At 39.6% G+C, this 24,644-nt stretch overlaps 2 protein-coding genes across 3 annotated transcripts in view; one reads left to right on the forward strand and one right to left on the reverse strand.

Annotated features, from left to right (window-relative positions):
* The window catches only part of LOC134664462 (probable cytochrome P450 304a1), a 28,207-nt gene extending 7,211 nt beyond the window's left edge, over positions 1-20,996 (forward strand). The window contains exons 4-10 of one of the 2 annotated variants that reach the window (XM_063521126.1): positions 27-169; positions 935-1,064; positions 1,551-1,668; positions 3,528-3,708; positions 15,414-15,531; positions 16,385-16,526; positions 20,596-20,996. In XM_063521126.1, coding sequence (XP_063377196.1) covers positions 27-169; positions 935-1,064; positions 1,551-1,668; positions 3,528-3,708; positions 15,414-15,531; positions 16,385-16,526; positions 20,596-20,780 — 1,017 coding nt within the window. In that variant the 3' untranslated portion in view covers positions 20,781-20,996. Of the gene's footprint in view, positions 1-26; positions 170-934; positions 1,065-1,550; positions 1,669-3,527; positions 3,709-5,508; positions 5,627-6,291; positions 6,434-7,848; positions 8,721-15,413; positions 15,532-16,384; positions 16,527-20,595 lie in introns of those variants that run through there. The other variant, XM_063521125.1, reaches the window with a different exon arrangement.
* The window catches only part of LOC134664467 (odorant receptor 13a-like), a 38,925-nt gene extending 16,787 nt beyond the window's left edge, over positions 1-22,138 (reverse strand). The window contains exon 1 of the mRNA XM_063521136.1: positions 22,031-22,138. The gene's annotated coding sequence lies outside the window, so the exon portion shown is untranslated. The remainder of the gene's footprint in view (positions 1-22,030) is intronic.
* Positions 22,139-24,644: the final 2,506 nt, after the last annotated feature.

Below are 24,644 nucleotides of genomic sequence, written 5' to 3' on the forward strand. Positions count from 1 at the left end.
CCACTTGGTATTGTTTAAAATTCCAGAAACTTGTGAACGGTGAGCTGGTTTACTTGCCGCACTATCTCTCCGTGCCTTTTATCAACGGTATGCTGCACGTGTTCAGCGGAATGACCCTGCCCCGTGAAGACTACCCCGCGCTCTGGGACTTGGCCAGAAATACCCTCAGGTTGGTTAAAGCTACCGCATTACCGTCCCACGTGACCGCCGCATTGATATAGATATCCAGGGACTGGCTTTACGGGCAATAATAATGAGGCATGGCAGCGGCCAGTACAGCGGTGTGAAACCGCTACAACGCGATTGGTTGATGAGTTCGCATCACGCGCCCGATTGGTTGACGAGTTCGTATTACGCGCGATATATTGGTCGCAACTAGTTGCGTTAGACTGCACGATTAGCTGGAATTCGTGAGTAACATCGCTGAACTAGTACCATTTTTAGGGTTCCGTACCCAAAGGGTAAAACGGGACCCTATTACTAAGACTTCGCTGTCCGTCCGTCCGTCCGTCCGTCTGTCACCAGGCTGTATCTCACGAACCGTGATAGCCAGACAATTGAAATTTCCACAGATGATGTATTTCTGTTGCCGCTATAACAACAAAATACTAAAAACAGAATAAAATAAAGATTAAATGGGGCTCCCATACAACAAACGTGATTTTTGACCAAAGTTAAGCAACGTCGGGAGTGGTCAGTACTTGGATGGGTGACCGTTTTATTTTTGCTTTTTTTTGTTTTTTTTTGCATTATGGTACGGAACCCTTCGTGCGCGAGTCCGACTCGCACTTGCCCGGTTTTTGTGCCCGTCCTTAGATACATAGTAGGTATTATACGTCAATGGACCGCCGCCATGATACATGAGGCGGGAACAAGTGGGAATAATAGCTACGTAAGTCCATTAGCATTATTTGATGACTCGTTGTATTGACAGGTTCCAACGCAACAGCAACGACCTCGGCGGCGCTCTTTCCTTAACTCCGTGGCTCAAGGAGCTGTTCCCCAAATGGAGCGGCTATCAAGACTTGTATCAGGGGACTAAGTTTATAACGGACTTTTTCAGGGTACGTAGTTATATAATACTTAAGTACTTATTTGTTTACAAGAGAGCAAAGTTGCTCTTTACACCTCTAGCTAATATTGAGACCCAAGTAAATTCCAAATTTCAAAAAGTCTTAACATAGAAATAGAAAATATTTATTTGGCGTAAAATAACATACCCCCGAGAGTTGCGATGATTTCGAGGCACGAGAGATGAACACACTTTGGCTGGTGAGTGAAACAACGTTTTGGCTGTGGGCTGTTATAAATACCAAATCTAATCAAAATTAATGTTAATGGTTATTACCTAATCAAATTATTTTCAAAAGTTAATCCTACCAATAAACGTGAGGAAATGACTAATAATTTGCGTGAAATGACTTGGCACTCTAAAATATTAAAGAGAGAATTTCTATTCCAAGGTGCTGCTGCTGTGGTAAGTACCTAAAACATAATTATGTGTCTATTTGCAACCTGAAAAAGTAAAGTATAAATTATATCTGTTCTAGAAACTAATTGAGCACACGATGGCGACGCATGAGGATAGCCATGACCGGCACTTCTTAGACATGTACATCAGAAAAATGAAGGAGGAGATTCGAGACACTGGACGGACTACGTTCTCTGGTAAGTCTACCTAGGAAGCTAAAAAAGTAACTTCGGCTCGTAACGGTTCTAAGTTCTAACGGTAGGTTGAGGAACGTGATAAAGAAAGATGCATGAAATGCATAAAAGAAAGATAAAAAAAGAAAGACTCTAAAACGTCCAGTGAGACCAATTTTTTGCAAAATCACAAAAAAACATCAGATACCTATTTGATAGAAAACTTTGAAAGCTTGTAGTTGGTAGCCGAAACCAAGGGGCCAAGCGATTTTCATATTGTGCCAATGGGGAAATTTGTTAAGTACCTAACAGGAACAACATTTTTTCGTATTTTTCATTACGTATCATGACTTCATGACCCGGTAATCAAATCACTCGGTATAAATATGAAATAAGTAGAACCCCACAATACCCACATGGTACATAATATAACATTTGCTAGCGTCATAAAACTAGGCGTTTCTTGCTTTCTGCGTGGAATCACGAGAATACTCGATATTAATACAGGAGTAAGGTCCAAAAATTTAAAAATACACACCTATTTTCAAAGAACCGTTTTAATGCCATTATTAAGAGGCGGAATTTACTTGGAACATATTGTTCCCAACTTGTTACTAGAGTCAGACCAAGAAAAGTCTGCAGCGGATTTGATAGATTTATTTGATATTTTAAACTTCAAACTTCTATGAAATTATGACGTATAAATGACACTTGCACTGTGTGGGCTATCAAATCCGCTGCAGACTTTTCTTGGTCCAACTCTGTTCATAACGGGCCCCTTCCTCTCATGGGTATACTTAATTGTATGGTATCTAGAAAAAGGTAAAAAAATAAGGCTTTGGGAGCTTTTACAATTACCTAATATTTTTAAAAGAAGGGTGTTTTCAATCCTACATGAATACCTATATTATTAATTATAATTCACATATATTTAATCTATAAACAAATGTAAACACAATGATTTAAAGTGTAGAAGATAACATATAGAGGCCAATGTTCATATGTACTTTAAAAGTGCATAATTACGATAGATAAGGTAACTTATAATTTGATTTGTTTACACATTAACCAATTTTTAATGATTAATGAAGCATGGTATGTTAACGTGTTAAGATAACTAACGGAGTAAGAAACGTGCCAATTTGGCATAGCTATACTCGTATCAGTTCGCCGCACTCGCTCACGTGCTACCTTGCAAGTGTGTATGCGCCAAGCGCGACGCATCGTTATTGAAATCACTTCACTGTGTTATTTTGGAATACACAGATTTTTGGTCTGTTGATAATATATTCCATGTCATGGTTATAATACCATAGCATAAAAATAGTGTCAAACAAAACTCGAATCAAAGAAGTCTAAATGAAAGAAAGTTTTTTCATTTAGACTAATTTAGAGGATAATCAAAAGAGTAACGCTCGTACGGTGCAACACTTCGGTGACCACAATAATTAGCCTCATGCATGAAGTTCTGAATACGCCCCTAAATGGAAGTACTGTTATAATATAGTTGGAATTTTTCAAGGTGTCCGAATTTTAACGACATCGACACGCGTACGTAATAACGTGCCATAATAATCTTTATTGTAATGCTCGAAGGTTAATTAATAAAACTGTACCGTACCGTACGCGTTTGTAAATGTCTTTAGGGGCTGTCCATAAATTACGTCATCGATTTTTGACGATTTTTGACCCCCCCCCCTATAATCATCCAAAAATCATGCTTCAAATGACCCCATTTCCTCCATTGTTCAGACCCCCCCCCCCAATTTGAAATGACGTAATTTATGAATAGCCCCTTAGCAGGCAAAAGGTTTGGAGACTTTCGAGCTCTTCCTAAAATCCAGCCACCTAAGTACTTACACTTACCAACCTTTACATTTCAGTGGACCAATTGATCCTGATCTGCACGGACTACATGTTCCCGAGCGCGACAGCCGGCGAGTCCGTTATCCAGCTCCTGGTTGAACAAATGTTCCTGCACCCTGAGATCCAGGATAAGATCCACGAGGAGATCGACCGAGTCGTCGGCCGCGACCGCATGCCCAATCTGGACGACAGGAAAAAGTATGAAGTCTTTTGTATAAATTAGACTAGGACTAGGTACTAGTTGACAGATATGATTCTGAGTGCGATGGTCGGCGAGCACGTTATCCAGCTCCTGGTTGAGCGAATGTTCCTGCACCCTGAGATCCAGGATAAGATCCACGAGGAGATCGATCGAGTCGTCGGCCGCGATCGCATGCGCAATTTGGACGACAGGAAAAAGTATGCAGCCTTTTTGGTTATATATGGCTTTTGACTTGTCGCTACAATTATCTTTATAAAATATCGTCTGATTTGCAAATCTGTTTTCGTAAAATGGTGTTTCTTTTTACTTAGTGTAGGTACTCCTCTTTGATGTTTATTGTAAAATCTTGAAATGTCTCGTCGATATTTATCTACTTAGGTATTCCTAATTAGACAGGTTTTGGTAAGGAACACATTTTGTGACCGAGACATTTTCGCAATGCGACTTACTTAAAGCGAAAGGAATGTTCTAAAGAGCCCGAGCGAACAGAACTAGTACAAAATTTTGTAAAACGACATACTTACCTACCTATTGCGTGTATTTGAATGATTACTTAATTAGGTAGTAGATATGTAGTAGGTACGTTCTTTGATTTTAAGTAAGCGAAACAGTTAAGCTAATTACGATTACCTATTTACCTACCTTGCGAGGGCTGCGTTATCCACAATAGATACGTCTCATCATACAACCACGACCACTCTGTCAAGAGTGAACGACTGAGGAGGGGGATTTACCTACCGGTAAACAGACAAGCAACGATAAACATAATAGTCATACATCATAACCCATGTCAAGGTGGTGCAATAATCCCATACAATGCCCTCTCTTAACACCTCGGGATAAGGTTTTCTTTATATTTTCATTGTAAAGTAGGTTTTCATCTGTACAAAGTAGGTAACGAAGTCTCGCAGATATGACATGTTGTTAACCTTGCAGGCTTGCATTATACTTAACTGTTTAGCGGCGGTGGTATTTCGACTAACTTAGGGTGGTATATATTCCATCTGTCCAGCAATTTCTTTATCCAATGTGTATTGCGTCTCACATTTTGCTTTAATGAAAGAGTGAGACGATTTGACATTGGACAAAGTACCTAATTAGACAGGTGGAATACCACCTTAATTTAGCTTGCAAGATTTGACCTGAATACAAACAAGCAAACATTGCAAGTTAAGAGCTTGTAAAATTGGAAAATGGACCAATCAAAGGGGATTTAACAGGTCAACGACCGCAATTATGGTGAAATTATTTGTTCTAAAAAGAGAGATTACCTAACCGGTCAACGACCTTAATTATGGTTAAATTTGTTCGTGCGTAAAGAGGAAAGTGGATGAGGATGACGCCACGTGACCGCTTCTTCATACAAACGTAGTCCTCATTTTACTCTCGGGATATTAACATTATCAAATCAAATCAAATCATTTATTGCAAACATATTACATAATATTAGGTTGGTACCTATTTATACATAATATGGACCCTGCAAGGGCGCAGCAATCTTATAAATAAATATATACAGTATACAAGTTGCTCGGTATAATCCCAAAACCTCCCTGGCAACGGAAATGCACTTATTTTTTGGCCAGCCTGTAGAAAATAAAAAATTTTGGAATATGAATATATTAGGCATAGGTATGTTAATTAAATTATGAGTAAGTATGTCGCTCCCGTATTTTTCGCGTGCGAATCGCTAAAATAGTGGAACACGCTTTGATAAAGTACTTACAATTGTCTTCTTTTCATTTCAAAAATTTGGTTTTTATGTAATATTCATTAGGAAATTTCATTCTTCACAGCATGCCGTATACAGAAGCGTGCCTGCGGGAAATGCTGCGGTTTGAGACAACAGTACCACTCGCAGTACCACACCGATGCGTCGTCGACACCACGCTGGACGGCTACCATATTGCGGAGGTATTATACTAAGCTAGGTACAGTCGCCGTCAGATATATCGGAGCGGCCAAGGTGTTCACAATATCTGAACACGCACTCTAACGCCCTTGGCAATAGATACATTATAGAAGCATGTTCAGATATTTGTGAGTGCCAGCCGCTCCGATATATCTGATGGCGACTGTACATGTATGGATCCGATTAGGCGCGCTAGCCCGGACTTAGCAGTGATACATATTAATTATATTTGAGGTAACACTTCGTATGCATAGGTACTTAGCATGGTCGGATTTCTAGTGTTCATATCACAGAATCCACACCACATCCACACGGATATCCGAAATGAGCGGGTGTGTTGATCTCTTCTTCCTCGCGTTGTCCCGACATTTTTATTTTTTACCATGGCTCATGGGAGCCTGGGGTCGGCTTGGCAACTAATCCCAAGAATTGACGTAGATACTACTTTTACGAAAGCGACTGCCATCTGCCCTTCCAACCCAGATGGTAAACTAGGCCTTATTGGGATTAGTCCGGTTTCCTCACGCTACATTTGCGTTGATGAAAAACATAGGTAATCCAAACATTCACTTTTATTAGTATTACAATGTATTTAATTGCCATTACGTATGTTTTATTGCTTAATTTTCTCTGATGATTAACGATAACCTCGCAACCATTTCCACAGAACACTGCAGTGGGAGTGAATCTAACGAGTCTACACATAGACAAGGACTTATGGGGCGACCCCGAAGTTTTTCGTCCGGAACGGTTTATCAAAAATGGCCGCCTCGATGTCGCCAGCGACAAGTCATTGCCTTTTGGAGCAGGTAATTCTACGGCATTTGCTTTCTCAATACCTGCAAGTGCATGTCCGGTGATGATTGTGACGAAATCGTCGCATTAAGTGATACCAAAGAGTCACTGATTGTAGAAGAGGTGTAAGAAAAAATCGTGCCTCGTAATTAACAGCAACTGAAGAAGGTGACTCTGTAGGTACCTAATGTTTGGGTATTTAAATAAAAGTAAATAAACAATTTGTACATTTTCGGGTAGTTATAACATTTATTGGTTAACCGACCAATTATAAAACCGCCTGTATCAGTCACTGAACGACCTAACTTTAACCTATATTATTAGAAGGTGTAATGTTTTCATCTAAGTACCCTCAGCTGGCTAAGAAGCCATTTGAGGGTAGATTTTGTTTACTTTTATTTATATACCTAAAGATACAAAGTATAAAGTTGACTTTGAACACAAAACATGTCATCTAGTTCAGGTGTCAAAATCGGGGGCACGATTTTATTAGGTTTTACTTACACCTCTTTTATAATGGATAACTCTTTAGTTATACGGCCCATTTGCCGTTGGTCATGTCTGTCATTGAATACGTGCCGAGCGTAGTGGGAAGTTTCTTAAAAAAAATAAGTATACAACCTACTTAAGTAGGTTGTATACTTATGATAATTATCATTACAAAATACCAAAGGCATGCTACCGGTCTCAGTAAATTTAATGGATTAGGTAGGTATAGATAGATAATTGCTACGTTGGGTTTTTATTTTGTGAATAAACCACGAAATATTATTTATTTCGCGGATTAGAAAGTAGTATTTTTGTTTTAATTAATAGATTTCTACAATGTACCTAACGCGTGACCTGATTCTATTAATTAATGTGCATTTTATTTAAGAGAGGTGCTCACCTTTGTATGCTAAGATGCATTTCAAGTTTTGACATCAACTGGTGCATCTAGTTTTCTAGTTTTATGCAACTCTTATGCAAACATTATCTACATACTACATACCTACTTTAATTTTGTTGTACTTGTATTTCTTTCCTTTAGACGTAAATATCAGTAGGATCTTCATTAAAGACAATTTAAACTGACAGGATTATCTTTGAATATCTTCAGTCTCAGTAAAGTAGGTACCTACACGGTTAACCGCTATTACGCAAGGGTGGGGCAAAAAAGTTGTATATATACTGTAAATAATCTTTACAGTACATATGGTCCTATTTTCCCGCACTAGTGCGGAAAATAGCACTTTTCGTGCGATGTCAAAAGTTTAAAGGGCCATATGTACTGTAAAACGTTGTACAATACACGTGCGAATAGGTAATTCGCAACTCGTGTCGATTTAAAACACTCCCTTTCGCACTTGTATCGTAAATAACTATAGTAGGTAAATGTGTCTTAATAATTTAAAGCACTTAAACCGTAATACTTATGCGTTTATCCCAGGTCGACGGCTGTGCGCCGGAGAAACGTACGCGCGGCAATGCATGTTCCAAGTGTTCGCGAGCTTCATGCAGGCGTTCGACGTCTCTACGGCCGACGGCCGCCCACTGACGAAACCCGCCCGGCGGATCCAGGGCATCATCACCACTATACCGGAAGGCTGGGTGCGGGTCAAGCCGAGGATATAGCATTTATAGGTTATGTTAGGTTAAGAAACTGCTAGATAACTTGTAAAATTGAAGAAGGCTCATTCAGAACATGTTCCAAGTGTTCGCTGGCTATGCAGATGTTTCACGTATCGCTGCCCGCTGACGAAGCCCGCGTCCGATGGATTCAGGGTATCATCACCACTATACGTTGAAAAAGACTCATTCAGTGCATGTTTCAAGTGTTCTTATTCAGATTTTAAAATTAAGTTTACGTTTAATTGTGGGTACTTCCCTACAAATTTAGTATGTCTATTGCTTATCTCAGACGGTTCGTAAAGAAATTATGTGGTGATATTCTAGTAAAAGATAGCTGATGTTAGGACAACTAGTCAATTATATCTTTTACATTTTCATTTAAGTACTTGACATAATACAAACCAGCTTCATTAAACAAGGTCGTTAACCAGGGGGCCGATTTTTTAATTTCGAGCGCTCGATTACGTCACTCGAAAATCTGTGGAAAACGGCGAAATGCTATTTTTGAAATCCGAGTGATGGAAATCGGGAGGGGAATCTAGGAAATGCCTAGTAGTGGAGATAGTGTTGAAGGGAGTCACACGAAATCGAGCGCTCTTAATTAAAAAATCGGCTCCAGTCCGTAGCTGACCATAAACTTCTTACCAACCGCCTCAGAAACATAGATTATTTAATGTTGGTCTGAATATATGTAGGTAATGAGTCTCTTTATCACTCGAATATGTAAGAACGATATAGAGGCAGATAACCAACAGATAACGAAATTTCGATATTCGCGGTAGGCCCTCAGGATGCCCTCAGGTCATTGTCACGTACCTTCATTGTCACGTTTTTATTCACAATAATAAGTTTTAGATAAACTATGTCCATGATACTGTTAGTAAACAAGTACCTAACAAATAATTACGTGAGTATTTTGTATTTCTTTCGCTCAGTTAGTAAATTATCAATAAATTAAATTTATTAAAACATAAACATTGTGTTATTTATTGCGGTTTTCCTTTTGACATGCTGCAAATGAGCAACCTTGTAGAGCAATAGCTTAATTAAGATTTGATTTATTGCACCACTATACTCTGTATCTTTAGGTATTTAAATAAAAGTAAAAAAACAATTTGTACATTTTCGGGTAGTTATAACATTTATTGGTTAACCAACCAAATACGCAAAACCGCTTGGATCTGTCACTGAACGACCTGACTTTAACCTACATCAAATCAATTGATCGACTTGATCGTGTAATATTTTCATCTACCCTCAACTGGCTTAAGAAGCCTATAGATACAGGGTATAGAAGCGATTATTATGCACATGCAAACTAGTTGCAGCAAAGAGAATATAACCACTACGTAGTTGCAGTATCAAGTGATTCTAAACGGTTTGACATCTCAAGGTAGAGTTGGGTCACAGAGAATAAATAATGGTACTACACAGGATTTATCTATTTTTTATTAAACAATACAAGATAGTACAAAATGGCGGAATAAATGCCTTAAGGAATTCTCTGCAACTTAGCAAATGGGCTTAATCAGTACGGATATGTATGATGGTCGTTCTTGTCTAAGCCACAACGTGATAAAACGGTATCCGTCACTTTCAATCGCACTCTATTAAAAAGTGGCGGATATTTTGTCACGTGGATAAAGCCATCCATGAAATGAAATGAAATGAAATGAAATGAAATTATTTATTTGTATAAAAATGGGTATACATAAATGATCTTATTCTATAGACAGTGTCTCCATTTTCGGCCTATTATACATACAAATTGAATAACCTTACAACTATATTACAACTATATTTACAGGACTTATATCTATATTTACATTATTGCGTCGTTCCGAGTGCAAAGTGTTCCGAGTTGGCGTAATACATTTTTCCTATACACCATCTAAATAGTTTTGATTTAAATTCCGGTAGGTCCAATTCCTTCAGCTCTTTAGGGAGATAGTTATAAATTTTAGTGCACATAAATACTACATTTTTATTAACAAGGGCAGTGGTTGTTCCCGGATAATGTAGGTCTAAACCATGTCTTAGTATTATATCTTGAGGTTGAAGCAAAGCTACATTATGTTATGTTATTTTTTTTGTTTTTTTTTTCGAGCTTATGTTATTTTTAACAAAATAACATAAGCTCATTCATCCATAATAGGATAATAGGCCTGCAGAAGGATTAATTAGGTGTAGGTAAGGTATCATAAATTATCACCAACGTTTGACATCGAATTATGTTGTCCCTCTCTAATACATAGGTAAATAACATGATGTGCCTCTTTTTTTTTCTCATTAGACTACGTTAATGACTGCTCGTAGCAGTTGTATAACAGTTGTAAGCCGAACGTACCAAAACAAATGGGGAATAGATATATAAGTACATAAGAGCCTACTCCCATCTTAAAGGCCGGCAACGTACTTACAACCCCACTGGTGTTGCGGGTGATCCGTCTGCTCGTTTGCCTCTTATATCATAAAATATATATAAAACAAAAATCGTATCGTGTGTATGCTAAAGCTCGTCCAATTATCAGTTATCGCCCAAACTGGTCCCGATGTAGCTTTGGTCGATAGTCAATACAACGTAATATTGAACCTTTTGCATCTCGAAAATGATTCCAAATACGGAATCAAGATTTTTTCGACTTTTATTCATGTTCATATGTACTTGATTTCATTATATCGCCGGTCTGTGGCAACCGATAAGTCAGGCGCAGGCGTAGGCGCCAGTGGCCGACTCAGTTACGCAACAAAAGTCTCATGCACCAAGCAGCTAGCCCAACCCCGTCATTAATATATAATTTTAATACTAATTTTTAGAAGGCGGCGGGCAGAATGTGGTCTAAGAGCTAGCCCGGATAAAGTATGACATTCTTTTGTCAATATTACATACAAAATAACCAGGGAGGCTCGCGGGCCGCAACCACAACCAAACAACCGTTGCCGACCGCTGCGCTAGAACGACACGTGATGTTTTAATCGTATGGGGTAAAACATTATCATCATCTTCCTCGCGTTATCCCAGCATTTTGCCACGGCTCATGGGATCCTGGGGTCCACTTGGCAATTAATCCCGAGAATTGGCGTAGGCACTAGTTTTTACGAAAGCGACTACCATTATCTGACCTTCCAACCCAGAGGGTAGACCTTATTGAAAAGCGACTGGTCAATATTCAATGATATTTCGTACATAAGTTCCGAATAACTTATTGGTACGAGCCGGGGTTTGCTCCCGGGAAATACCGGAACCGAAAGTACCGGGAATTCCCGGCTGACCATTCCAGCCCGTCTGTCGCGAATATCGCGAACCGGCTAATAGTTGCCAGCGATATGGAGTAGATGGCGCTCGCGATCACGTTTAAGTTAAATAACCGCTTCTAGGTTATAGTGATTTTTTAGGGGAAGACAAGAGGGTAGAAGTAAGAAAAGGAGGTTATGTGCGAACAAATCTACGGGGGGAGAGATTTTTGCTTTTGGATCAATTTTATTCAACGACTTTCTTATGGTGTTATGAATAATGATGTGTCTCCTGTAAATGTGACCAACGTATATCAGTATTCAGAGTGAACAGTGATCCGAGGGAATTGTTGATGGCTAATATGAACTTATGGTAAACTTAGTGTGAGGAATGAGGTCGCTATAAAGGGAGGTTTGGAGGCGGCAATGAAGGTCAAGAAACCAGGTGGATAATCAGGTGAAATTAATTTTATATGTAGGTAATAAAGTAGGACACCAGCAATGAGTGAATCGTCATCTCACTAACGACGAGGCCTCATATAGGTAAGTATGTAGTATGATTACATATTGCTAACCAGTATCAGTAAACGCATCAGCTCATTCGATAGGTGAACAAGTATGGTGAGCTTGACGACATGGTGGAGATGCTGGGATATTTTATGCACATGCACTGTTATCAACATCAAAAGTAACATATGCTTCTCTCTAACAGATAAAGTCAATTTATACAGGGCGTCCCAAAACTATGGGACATAAAGCCTTTCGGTATGATAAAACTACAGGTGATTTTTTTTCTCGTGTAGCGGGTTCGAGTACCGGTTCAACCATGTAATTGTTTAAAAATCTATGCATGCAGTTTAGATTGTTTTTTAAATTAAAGTAATGTCCTCTTTCAGCAAAATATCCTATCTACGATATTTAAGGTACTTTCCCTTGATGTCCCATAGTCTTGGGACAACCTGATGTATATATTTGCACGTAAAGCTAAAGAGCTAAATTTTTTTGGTTTGTTTAGTTCGTACCCTTAGATGCTAAGCAATCAAGGCCATGGCGCCGATGCGAGCTTTTATTTTAAAGTTGGTGCGATAAATGTTTTTTATTGGGTACCTAATACGCATATAAAATAGAGCGGATTATTTGATCTGATTAAATTTTTGAATAATATAATAAAATTGTCTTTGGCTTTCCCGCTTTGAAAAAAAAATACACGTGATATCTTCTCTGACCCCCCCCCCCCCCCCCCCTCGTCGGTATATTTAGGTAAGTAAGCTTTTTATTATAAGTAATTTCACCACAAGAACCACAATCCAAATATGGTTTACATAAGGTGATTGGACTTAAAAAAATATTCTAGCGGTTTTTTCTCTACAAACGGGGTTAGGTAGAATAGGTAGGCACATTTTGTAGGATTACAACACAATTTCAAGCGAGCGAAGTCGCAGGCTAGTAATTATATCAATTAACATGATATAGGTATGTAACGACTTGATACTTGATACAGATAATTTTGACAAATGCGAGATAGTTCACAAGTAAGTCAGTCGAGCAGACTCAAAGTCGGACCGCGCGCGCCTCAAGATGTTCGCGGAAATCGTGGCCGCTGTGCTATTCCCGCTCGTTCTGTTTTATATGTACAAAAACGCGTTTAAGAAGCCCGATAATTTTCCACCCGGTAAGATAATCTAAGAACACTCTATGTAGGTAGTTTAATGGGCTTCATAATCTGCGTTGTAGGCTCTACAGTTACCATCTCCTCTTCATTCAATTCAAGTTTAAACGCGAGCGCCCTTAAGATATATAGAAGAAAGTTTATTAAATATGTTTCAGCTAATATCAGATAAACTTTTCGATTTGTACTGATGGATTGAAAAAAGTCAACTAAGGGAAAAAGTCAATAAAAAACTGTCCTCTTTATAAATTCGATTGATATGTTATGAACCTCATCTTTAATATCTTATCATTTTTATCTGCATCTACTACAGGCCCGCCAAGCCTCCCAGTGTATGGAGCGTATTTCCTGATCTACGCCATATCTCCGAACAACTTAGCAGGAGCTTTCATCAAGCTTGGCCGCCGGTACAAGACGCGGCTGGTCGGCTGTTACCTGGGGCCTTTCCAGGCGGTGATCGCCAACGGCCCAGCCCTGGTGAAAGAAGTCCTCAACAGAGAGGAGTTCGATGGGCGTCTGGATATCATTCTTGGGAGGCTGCGGGCTTTCTGGAAACAGTTGGGTTAGTATCTTGACATTCGTAACGTTTCACATATTGGCCACAAGCACAAGATAGGTATTGGGCATTTATTGTCCCACGCGAATTTCGATGCTAACTCTGATCATATGATCTGACCTAGCATCCTAAACGTCAATTCACTACATCTTATAAAAAAACTCCAAAACTAAATCCTACTGAACGAATTTTCATACGATTTTTACCTATCAATAGAGTGATTCTTGCGGAAGGTTTAGGTGTATAACTTGTTAAAGGGCTATGCGTATGCGTCAAGCGCGTCACATCGTTATTGCCACCAGATTTATACTTGCACGAAGCAGATTTTTGGTCCGATGGTTTGGTCATGATGGTATCATGGCATAGAATAGAAATGGTGTCAAACAAAATTCAAAAGAGTAACGTTCGTACGCAACACTCTGGTGTCCACAATTCTGAATACGCCCCTTAATCTGAAAAGACTTCGTTCCAGTATTATAGTTGAAATTTTTCAAGGTGTCCGAATTTTAACGACACGCGTAATAAGTCTTTAACTATTGGAACGTTCGAAAACTGTACCGTGCGCGTTACTAAACGTCTTTAGTGAGCAAAAGGTTAAGAGCTCTTCCTAAAATTCGGACAGTTAAAAATCCAGCTTCTCTATAGCAACCTTTACATTTCAGTAGACCAATTGATCCTGATCTGCACGGACTACATGTTCCCTAGCGCGACAGCCGGCGAGTCCGTTATCCAGATCCTAGTTGAACAAATGTTCCTGCATCCTGAGATCCAGGATAAGATCCACGAGGAAATCGACCGAGTCGTCGGCTGCAATCGCATGCCCAATCTGGACGACAAGAAAAAGTATGTAGCCTTTTTGGTTATGTATGGCTTTTGGCTTGCTTTGGCCATTTTTCTCTACAAAATAGTCTAGTACAGTCAGCAGCAGAAGTTGATAAGCGGGCCAGGTGTTCAAAGTGATCTTACGCGACTTGATTGTTAAGAGAATAAGAGCGTGTCAAAGTAATTTAGAACACCTCGTCCGCTTAGCAACTTCTGCTGCTGACTGTACATAGCTACAATTATTTTGTCGTCTGATTTGTGAATCACTTAGGTATTGCAAATTGGTTTTTAGGGTTCCGTACCCAAAGGGTAAAACGGGACCCTATTACTAAGACTTCGCTGTCCGTCCGTCCGTCCGTCTGTCTGTCACCAGGCTGTATCTCACGAACCGTGATAGCTAGACAGTTGAAATTTTCACAGATGATGTATTTCTGTTGCCGCTATAACAACAAATACTAAAAACAGAATAAAATAAAGATTTAAGTGGGGCTCCCATACAGCAAACGTGGTTTTTGACCAAAGTTAAGCAACGTCGGGCGTGGTCAGTACTTGGATGGAATGAAATTTTATCAGCTTTTGGTTTGTCTTAGTAGTCATGTCGCTAAGACGCAGAATTTCCAAGATATAAGTGAAAAACCGAAAAATGAGACCTTCTTTCCCCCTCTACGCCCCAGCACCGGGGCTACCGGGGGCTACGGCCGGGGACTTTTGATATGTTCACCTCCTAACTAGTCCAAACAAAGTTACGGAGTCAAAAATTGTGTTCCAAGCATTTCCCTCTACAACGTTTTTTGAGCATTCATTTCTTGACCTATAATAGATTTCGTTCCTTTTACTAATTTAGTTTTTATTTAATAGGTATTCATTATTAGGAATTTAATTTAATCATCATCATCATCATCACATCTCAGCCATAAGACGTCCACTGCTGAACATAGGCCTCCCCCTTGGACCCCCATACATGCCGGTTGGGTTCTGCATGATAGGGGGGGGGGGGGGTGAATGCCATAATCGCCACACTTGGCAGGAGGGTTGTTGATCGCAAGCGAGTACACCGAATTTGTGGGTTTATAATTTAATATATTTATTTAATTATTCACAGCATGCCGTATACAGAAGCGTGCCTGCGCGAAATGATGCGGTTTGAGACAACAGTACCACTCGCAGTACCGCACCGATGCGTCATCGACACCACGCTGGACGGCTACCATATTGCGGAGGTATACAGGGTGTAATCGTTAAGTGTGGCCAGGCCATAATTCCGTAAATATAACAGATATCCGAAAACTTCCAACTGATATCGAAAGTGCGTTATCCAATCAGTAAAATTACATTAATAACTTTTTTTTTAATAAAAGCAGAAATATCCCAAACATTAACTTCAAACCCTCCCATACATTTAGTATGTACGACGACTCATCACCCCTTAAATAACGTCGGTGTCGTAAGAGATAAAATTGCTTGAGATTAATTAATTGTGATAAAAAACTGTAATAAAATATTAAAACTACCGTTTATGAAATAATAATTCTAACATTTATTTTTTAAGTAATATTTTTTTTGGATTTCAGTAGTTGCTCGAAGTGACACCCTTATTGTGCGATACATCGACGGGGCATGTTTCTAAATGAACTATTCTTAAAATTTGCGGTGCAATAAAAAAAAATTAAGTATGTCAGATTTATCAATAGCAATATCTGAACACACACTCTAACGCCCTGACAATAGAGGCGTGTAATATTTGTGAGCGCCTTAAATAGTCGCTCCGATTACGCTTACACGGCTCATGGTAACCTGGGGTCCCCTTTGGCAACTAATCCCAAGAATTGGCGTAGGCACTAGTTTTTACGAAAGTGACTGCCATCTGACCTTCCAACCCAGTGGGTAAACTAGGCCTTATTGGGATTAGTCCAGTTTCCTCACGTCACATTTGCGTTTATAAAAAACATATCATATCTAAACATTCACTTTTATTATACCGGTATAGTATTTACCTACTTGCCATTACGTAGGTATGTTTAATTGCTTAATTTTCTCTGATGATTAACGGTAACATCGCAACCATTTCCACAGAACACTGCAGTGGGAGTGAATCTAACGAGTCTACACATAGACAAAGACTTATGGGGCGACCCCGAAGTTTTTCGTCCGGAACGGTTTATCAAAAATGGCCGCCTCGATGTCGCCAGCGACAAGTCATTGCCTTTTGGAGCAGGTAATTCTACGGCATTTTCTTTCTCAATACCTGCAACCTGCAAGTGCATGTCCGGTGGTGATTGTGACGAAATCGTCCCATTAAGTGATACCGAAGAATTATACCGACTGGGTGTAGAACTTAGAAGAGGTGTAAGCATAGGTGTAAAGCCGAAGAAAACATTGTGCCTCGAAATTAACAGCAGCTGAAGAAGGTGACGCTTACCTAAAGTTGACTTGGAACACAAAACATATATGACAGTTCAGATGTCAAAAACGAGGGCACGATTTTTTTTATTTTAAGTTTTACTTACACCACTTTTATAATGGATAACTCTTCGGTTATACGACCTATTAGCAGTTGGTCATGTCATGGCTATCATTGAAAACGTGCCGAGTGTAAAGCCTCCTCCACACTCCTGCGCGAATCGCGGCGCGAAGCCGCGAACGTGAGTGTGGCGTCGATTTTCGCAGACAGAGAAATCGACTCCACACTCGCGTTCGCGGCTTCGCCCGCGATCAAAGAATATAATACTCACTAGGAGAAGAACGGTAACTCCATACAAAAAAATGTCCCCAACCGTTTATACGTTTATACTAGTGGCGCCGTCTTTGTGTACCAATGGAACTAAAGTTGACAACCGGTTTAGCCTGGCGGGTATAGGTAGGTAGTAATTCTGTTGATAAACATATTTGTTATCTTCATATCACGAAATATATGCAAGATGCAAATATTACCCCTTGTTTGTGATATTATCAATTGATTTAAATAAAAGGCATGTTTATGTTTATAACATTATATATATTATTTATTAAAAAATGTTTTACATATAAAAATATACACTGAAAACTGGCAACTGGCAACTTAATAAAAAAATAGACATTAATAAAGCGCATTCACAAAGTTTTCAGTACCTTTTATAGAAATAACATTAGGCATGCCTACCTATTACACTTTACACACAGATACACTACACTTTACACACGGCATTTTACACAGATTTCCAACTTGTATTCATACATTTCTTCACGGTTAATTAATACGCTTTCCAGATGCGTTATGACTCGGTTCCTTCTGAACCCACTAAAGTTGTAAATTTCACTCTGGCTGCTTCAACAGCCGTTGCTCCGCATTTAGCACATTTTCTATGTGCATTGCTGTAATCCATGTAGGTACAGACTTACAGTCTTAAGTGGTACGTAGCGGTACACGTTGTATGTATTATTTAAAGAGTTAATAAATAAAAGTTTCGTTATGAACTTTAACCACAGCAGTTGGACAGAGTCATTGACAAATATATTTTTTATTATGGTGGGTAGACGTGCCTACCCTCCATATATTTTATGAACATTGATAAAGACAGTTGGAAGCAAATATTCATTATAAAACTTAATCGCATGTAATTAAGTTTTAAGCGTTTTAAGTCCCGTTTTATGATTAATATTGTATAAAATTCGTGATAATTTAAATCAGAGTTGGGAGCAATGTTGCTGTAGAAAAATGTTTTTATTTTTATTACTCGCAACTTTTTCCCGGAGGCCAACGCACACATAGAAGCTTAAGGCGCACACATGCGCAATTATTTGGGGACATAACTTTCTTAGGAAGTGAACAGGCCTTGCCCGCGATTCACGCGCATAGTCTGGAGGGGGCTTATTGGGAAGTTGCCTTCAAAAAAAGAATAAGTACCTACCTACTTGTCATTACCTACAAGCTACCAAAAGCATGCTACTTTGTACTTACCTGCTCTTCGATAACGGTAAGATAAATGGACTATATACTACTACTATATAATTGCTACGTTGGGTTACCTACGTTAATTCTTGGAAAATCCAATGAATTAGAAGATAAGTATATCTAGGAATAACTTACGACTTACTCATACTCGTACTCGCCGCTTTTATTTGTGTGTAAGTGTACAGTCATCAGCAATAGTATCTTACACAACTAGGGCCGCAAAAATATATGACGCGCTCTTATTGCGCTCCAAATAAGAACGTGTCACATGTTTTTGCGGCCCTAGTTGTGTAAGATACTATTGCTGATGACTGTACCTACCTACTAGTAAAGGCTGTCTAAAATGCCAAATTTGCTAAGCCAAGTGCCAAGTGTTATGCCTTATGTATGCCGGATGGGACTAATATATTTGACACACGAGCTTAACAAACTTAGAACACTATATATCTCAGTGGATATTATTACAGTAGAATATATTATTATAATGAATATTCTATGTAACCCCAGACAGCCTAATATAGGCCGAGCTTGTTTTTATAAGATGTATATGTATAACACAAGTGCAAGGTACAGTCAAGGAATTTAAATTCCGACCCATTTCGTACTTTGTCACAGTGACAACCGTATGAGGTCTCTAGCGGCTTTCATATTGATTGTCACTGTGACAAAGTACGAAATGGGTCGGAATTTAAATTTCTTGACTGTACTTAAATTCTACATTTTAGATTTGTGATTAGGTAATGTGCATTTTAATTACGTAAAACATAAATATTACCTTGCTAAGTTGCTACACTGCGAAATATTATTAATGTATTATTTATTTATTAGAAAGTAATATTTTTGTTTTGATTAATGAATTTACGCAATGTAACACTTGATTCTATTAATTAATGTGCATTTTATTTTTAGTTCTATGCAACTCTTATGCAAACATAATCTATCTACCTACGTAATTGACCGAAGCGTAGCGAAGGTCTACGTTTTGACTCGGGCATTTTGCTTTCGTATGTCTGTCCGGATGTTCTCCTCTACAGGTCGCAATTCTTAACCGATTCTCGTGAAATTTTGTAACCGAATTCTATGACTCGATAAAAAATTTTTGTCGACCCGATTTTTGAAAATTTTTCAACATGGAAAAGTTGTGATAGCTCGTGCCTAAACAAATAGTCGTATCGGTATCATACGAGTGTTTTCTTTTTGAAATATGTTTATAGATTTATGGGTAGTTGTAAGTTGCAACCGCTGTGTGGCGCTGTCGTCGTGCCCCATGCCCCATAAGATACGCTCGCGAGGTCTACAGCTCACAGAGCCACTAGTTTAATTTTGTTAGGCCCACTTGCCACCTTGCACCATTTCACCAATCCGGGGTTAACCCAGAGTCAAATTGACCATGGTAACCATGGTAACTCCACGTCTAACCGGTTAACCACGGATTAGCGAATGGAGGTAGTGGCCCTTATTGATATAAATGATATCAGTGATAATCCTTGTCCCAGTTTCAAGTCAAAGCTGCATTTTTTCCTTTTCACGTAAATATCAGTAGGATCTTAATTAAATACAATTTAACTGACAGGATCATCTTAATAAATATCTCAGTCTCAGTAAAGTACATGGTCAACCGCTATTACCAAAGGTGGGCAAAAAATTTGTAGACTGAATAATCTTAGTAGGGCGCCATTCATGCAGTGATTCCGTCAAAATTTACCAGACTATGACATTAGAGCGTAGTAATTTAAAAAGATCTGGGGGCCTATTTGACTCAAGAAATTGACACAATATGATGTGGTTACTATATTATGAGGTTATGACAACTTTTGCAACCTTAAAATTTTTATTATTTATTATATTTTTAATTTTTTTTAAATAACTGGATTCTATTCTATTCTACGAACTACGAATTACTACATTATTTTACACCTAGGCCGTGACGTTGCCAATGGGGTTGGCAACTGTCAAAGGTTTGCATAGATGGGGCCTATATCCTACTCAGTCTTATTTTACTCTTTGGATGGGGCTTTACTCTACTGAATACCTACTCACTGTATCTATGAGTAGAGTCTACTCTACCTCGCATAGAGTCTGTGATGAAATGAAAGAGAAGGGTCGTGGAATATAAGGGAAAGGGAACCAATACATTAGAATCATGACAGTAATTGAATGCCATTTTGAATTAGAAATCTGTTGCGCTAGAATACGGTAAACAATATTAAATTTTCTAATGGCTACTACGGCTAATATGCATGTCAGCATGTCAGGACCAGGGCAGGCTTTCTGTCAAATACTCGAGTCAAATAGGCAACCTAAATGTGTGTTTAATAATTTAAAATCCTTAAACCGTGTGCGTTTATCCCAGGTCGACGGATGTGCGCCGGAGAGAAGTACGCGCGGCAATGCATGTTCCAAGTGTTCGCGAGTTTCATGCAGGCGTTCGACGTCTCTACGGCCGACGGCCGCCCGCTGACGAAACCCGCCCGGCGGATCCAGGGCATCATCACCACTATACCGGAAGGCTGGGTGCGGGTCAAGCCGAGGATATAGAGCGATTATAGACTTTATAGGTTATGTTAGGTTAAGTTAGAGTTGCTTGATAGTTTGAAGAAGGATCAGTGCATGTTCCAAGTGTTCGCGAGTTTCATGCAGGTGTTCGAGGTATCTACGGCCGACGGCCGCCCGCTGACGAAACCCGCCCGGCGGATCCAGCGCATCATCACCACTATACTGGAAGGCTGGGTGCGGGTCACGCCGAGGATATATAGGTTAAGTTATAGTTGCTTTGATAGTTTGAAGAAGGATCAGTGTTCGCGGGCTAAGTAGGCAGGCGTTTCACGTATCGATGGACGTCGGTCGGCCGCCCGCTGACGAAGCCCGCCCGACGGATTCAGGGCATCATCACCACTATACCGGAAGGCTGGGTGTGGGTCACGGGAAGGATAAAGCATTTATAGGCTATGTATATGTTAGGTTATGTTACAGTTGCTTGATAATTTGAAATGTTGAAAAAAACTCACTTGTTACCTAATAAATAATTACGTGAGTATTTTTTTTTTCTTTCGTTTGATTAGTAATTTACCAGTAAAATAAATTTATTTAAATAAACCGTCTGTTATTTATTGCGATTTACCTTTGACATGCTGCAAATAAGCAACCTTGTAGAGCACTTAGCAATAGCTTAATTAAGATTTGATTTGATTGATTGCACCACTAGAAGCGATTATGCACATGGAAACTAGTTGCAGTATCAAGTGATTCTAATCGGTTTGACATCTCAAGGTATAGTTGGATCACTGGATCACAGAGAATTAACAATGGTAGAGGTGTTTCCCTTGTGCTACGACTTGGGAAAAGCGAATTAAGTAAGTAGATTATAATGAAAGCATTATCTATAGGTACTTTTTAATTCTCTTATCTAACTACTTAAAGGAAAGCCTTTGTCTATGGTTCTTATCGGTTTATCGGTTCTTAAAGGTCAGCAACGCATATTAAGTGCAAAGTGACTCCTCTGATATTGCTTTATGTCCATGGGCGGCGATGAATGCTTTCCATCAAGTGCGTCAGCAGCCAAGGGCCACATAGTAGGTAGTTAAGGAAGTTGAAGCGGGCCGCACTTTTGTTAATATGTGTGACTTTATCAGACATTGTTCTTTAACAATATTACATACAAAATGGGGGGGCCCGCGGGCCGCTTGTTGCCGACCGCTGCTCTGAAGCCAATTAGGTTTCTATCAATTATCGCCTAAACTGGTCTCGATGTAGCTTTGGGCGATAACACGTAATATTGCACCTTTTACCTCTCGAATTAATTTGAATCAATGATTTTTTCGAATGAATGTTCGTATGCAACACTACACTACATTTAACTATATCGCCGGTCTGTGGCAACCGATAAGCCAGGCGCCAGTGGCTGCCAGTTACGCAACTAGTGTCATGTCAAGCAGCTAGCCCAACCCCGTCATTATAATTATTTTTTATAAGGCTGCGGGCAGCATGTGGTCTAAGCCATACACGGACTGCTCGAGCAGTAACCCAGTGATCAACATATACACGGACTGCTTTTGCAGCTTGACCGCATGATGAAATTTCACCGCGCAGCCAAGTCCGAAGCAGTTGCAACTGCTTGAGCGGTTCGTGTATTGCAAATTTCGAATGACTATTTTGTATTGAAACTGCAGATCACCCAACGGCGACCGCTTGAAGCTGTTGGCACTGACTGCTCAAAGCAGTCCGTGTATGGTGGCCCTTGAGCTAGCCCGGATAAAGGATCGCTCACGCTAGACCATAGGCCCGGGTCCGGGCTGAGGCAACCGACACTTCATTTTCTATAACAGGTGATCAGATTACGTGATGCTTTATTCGTAAAATAAAACATAAATTACCTAACTAGTTAATAATTAAAGCTTAATTGTAAAGTTTTATAGATAAGGTGGTTAGGACCGATATGCAATTCACCCAGTTCGAATACTATTAAGCATAGTTAATGCATAAATTTCGTACAATATATTTTTCCGGAGCTAGCCCTCCGTCTTGTACAGTCAAGTCCACAAACATCTTTACAACCCAAACTTTCAAAATAATATATATGTATGCACGCCTCTAACACACTTGCAATAAGTTTGTGTATATTTTTGGAATGTTGGCTTGTAAAGATGTTTGTGAACTCGATCGTAGGCACAGAGTAAATAATAGTACTTACGAGTACTAGGTACAGAAGATTCACTCTCTAACAAAACGCGTCTGTTACGAATGTTACGATTAGGACAGATATGACCGCTAGGTGACGACAGCGCCACGCGCGGCTTATGGCTAGCCACCAAAATAGGTGTGGGACGGATGTACTTGTAGCCACCTGTTGCAAAGCGACGAAATCGCGGAGTGAGCCACGCCTGTCGTAGGTATATACTTGCTTGTGTTCGGCAGCTTTACGTTCAGGCGGCGCGGCGTCGTGCTCCAGTTGCCGGAATTCTTATCGGTAACGGTAAATCTTTACTATGAACCTTTAATTAGATATTTCGTTTCGTGCCTACAAAACGGCCAATTGGGCATTTAAGATTGAATCTCCAATAATCATAAATTTTGAGATGTGGCCGTATTGCACGTATTGCAGGCAGGCGGCGATTTATAAGTTGGAGGTATTATGCGTTACAACAAGTTAATATGTATTAAAATTTAGTAGGTATGAGTTGAGAGCGGTAACTATTTAGCATAAATAGTAAACTATGGGAAACATCGTTTGTAGAAAGACATTTCTAAATTTTAAAAAGTTAAATAACTAAATACTTAGGTATAAATATTGTTGAAACAGAATTTAACGCAAAGCTTTACTTAATTACTGTTGAACCGTTACCCCGTAACCCGTAACAGCCCAATTATGCCTAGTTTTATACTATAAGCCATAACGCGGTACGGAAATTATTAAAAATTCACCTTCAAACGTAATCTTACTGTAGCTATTTCTGAATAGGTAGTTGCGATTGTAATAACATGTAAAACAATACAATACCGTAATATTAATATACCACAACCAAGGACACGAACACATGCAAATCAGCAACATTATTTATTTCAAAAAGAACAGCGCAATCCGCTACCGGTTTTTAATTTTTATCCTTTATGAAACTACTGCGAAAAACGTAATTTCTTTATCTGCTCGAATTCCTATATACAATAAGAGCGATAGAGAGGCAGTTACCGTTCCGTTGTTCGATTTTTCCACGTGGGGCCTCAAACCAGTCCTTAACGGTCCTATGCCTTCAAATACCTACTTTCTTATTTCCTACGCTTGTTTGTGGAGCTTGGGGTCGGCTTTGGCAACTAATTATTATTATTAATTATTAAGTTCGTCCTTTACATAATCTCGGGACCATGGGGTCCCGGACATTTGGAAGGCGTGCGTGGAGCCAAAGCCAACACGCAGAGGCCCCTTGTAAAAAGACAATTTACTCTAAAAGGTGATGTGACACCACGCGACGATTATCCCTGTATGCACTATAGTAATGCACCCAAGGATAAGCCCCGGTTAGTGTAGGACTATTGCAATGATAAGAAACAAAAGAAACTGGGCTATTGTGTTGAGATGTTAGTGTACTGGTAACCGGGTCTATGGAAATACTATGGCACCTGCCTTGGGGCAGGTCTATGTTTAAAAACACGAAAAAATGGACAGGTGGTGACTCGCCAACTCACAATATGGGTCCCCGAAAACGGCCGCTCGCACAGAGCGACAAGGGGACAACATCACGTGAGCGGCTCAGGGCGTGGAGAGGTGTGCACCGCTTTCTACCCAGTGGCTGTAAGCAGCCACTGTGCCAACTCGCGTCTTAGGCATGTTTCACTTCCGCCCTGCGAGCATATAGCTCTGACACCCCACTCTGGACGGCCGGTTAAGGCAAGCCAGAGGTGAGAGTC

Source organism: Cydia fagiglandana, chromosome 5 (assembly GCF_963556715.1).
Source record: "Cydia fagiglandana chromosome 5, ilCydFagi1.1, whole genome shotgun sequence".
Taxonomy (NCBI): domain Eukaryota; kingdom Metazoa; phylum Arthropoda; class Insecta; order Lepidoptera; family Tortricidae; genus Cydia; species Cydia fagiglandana.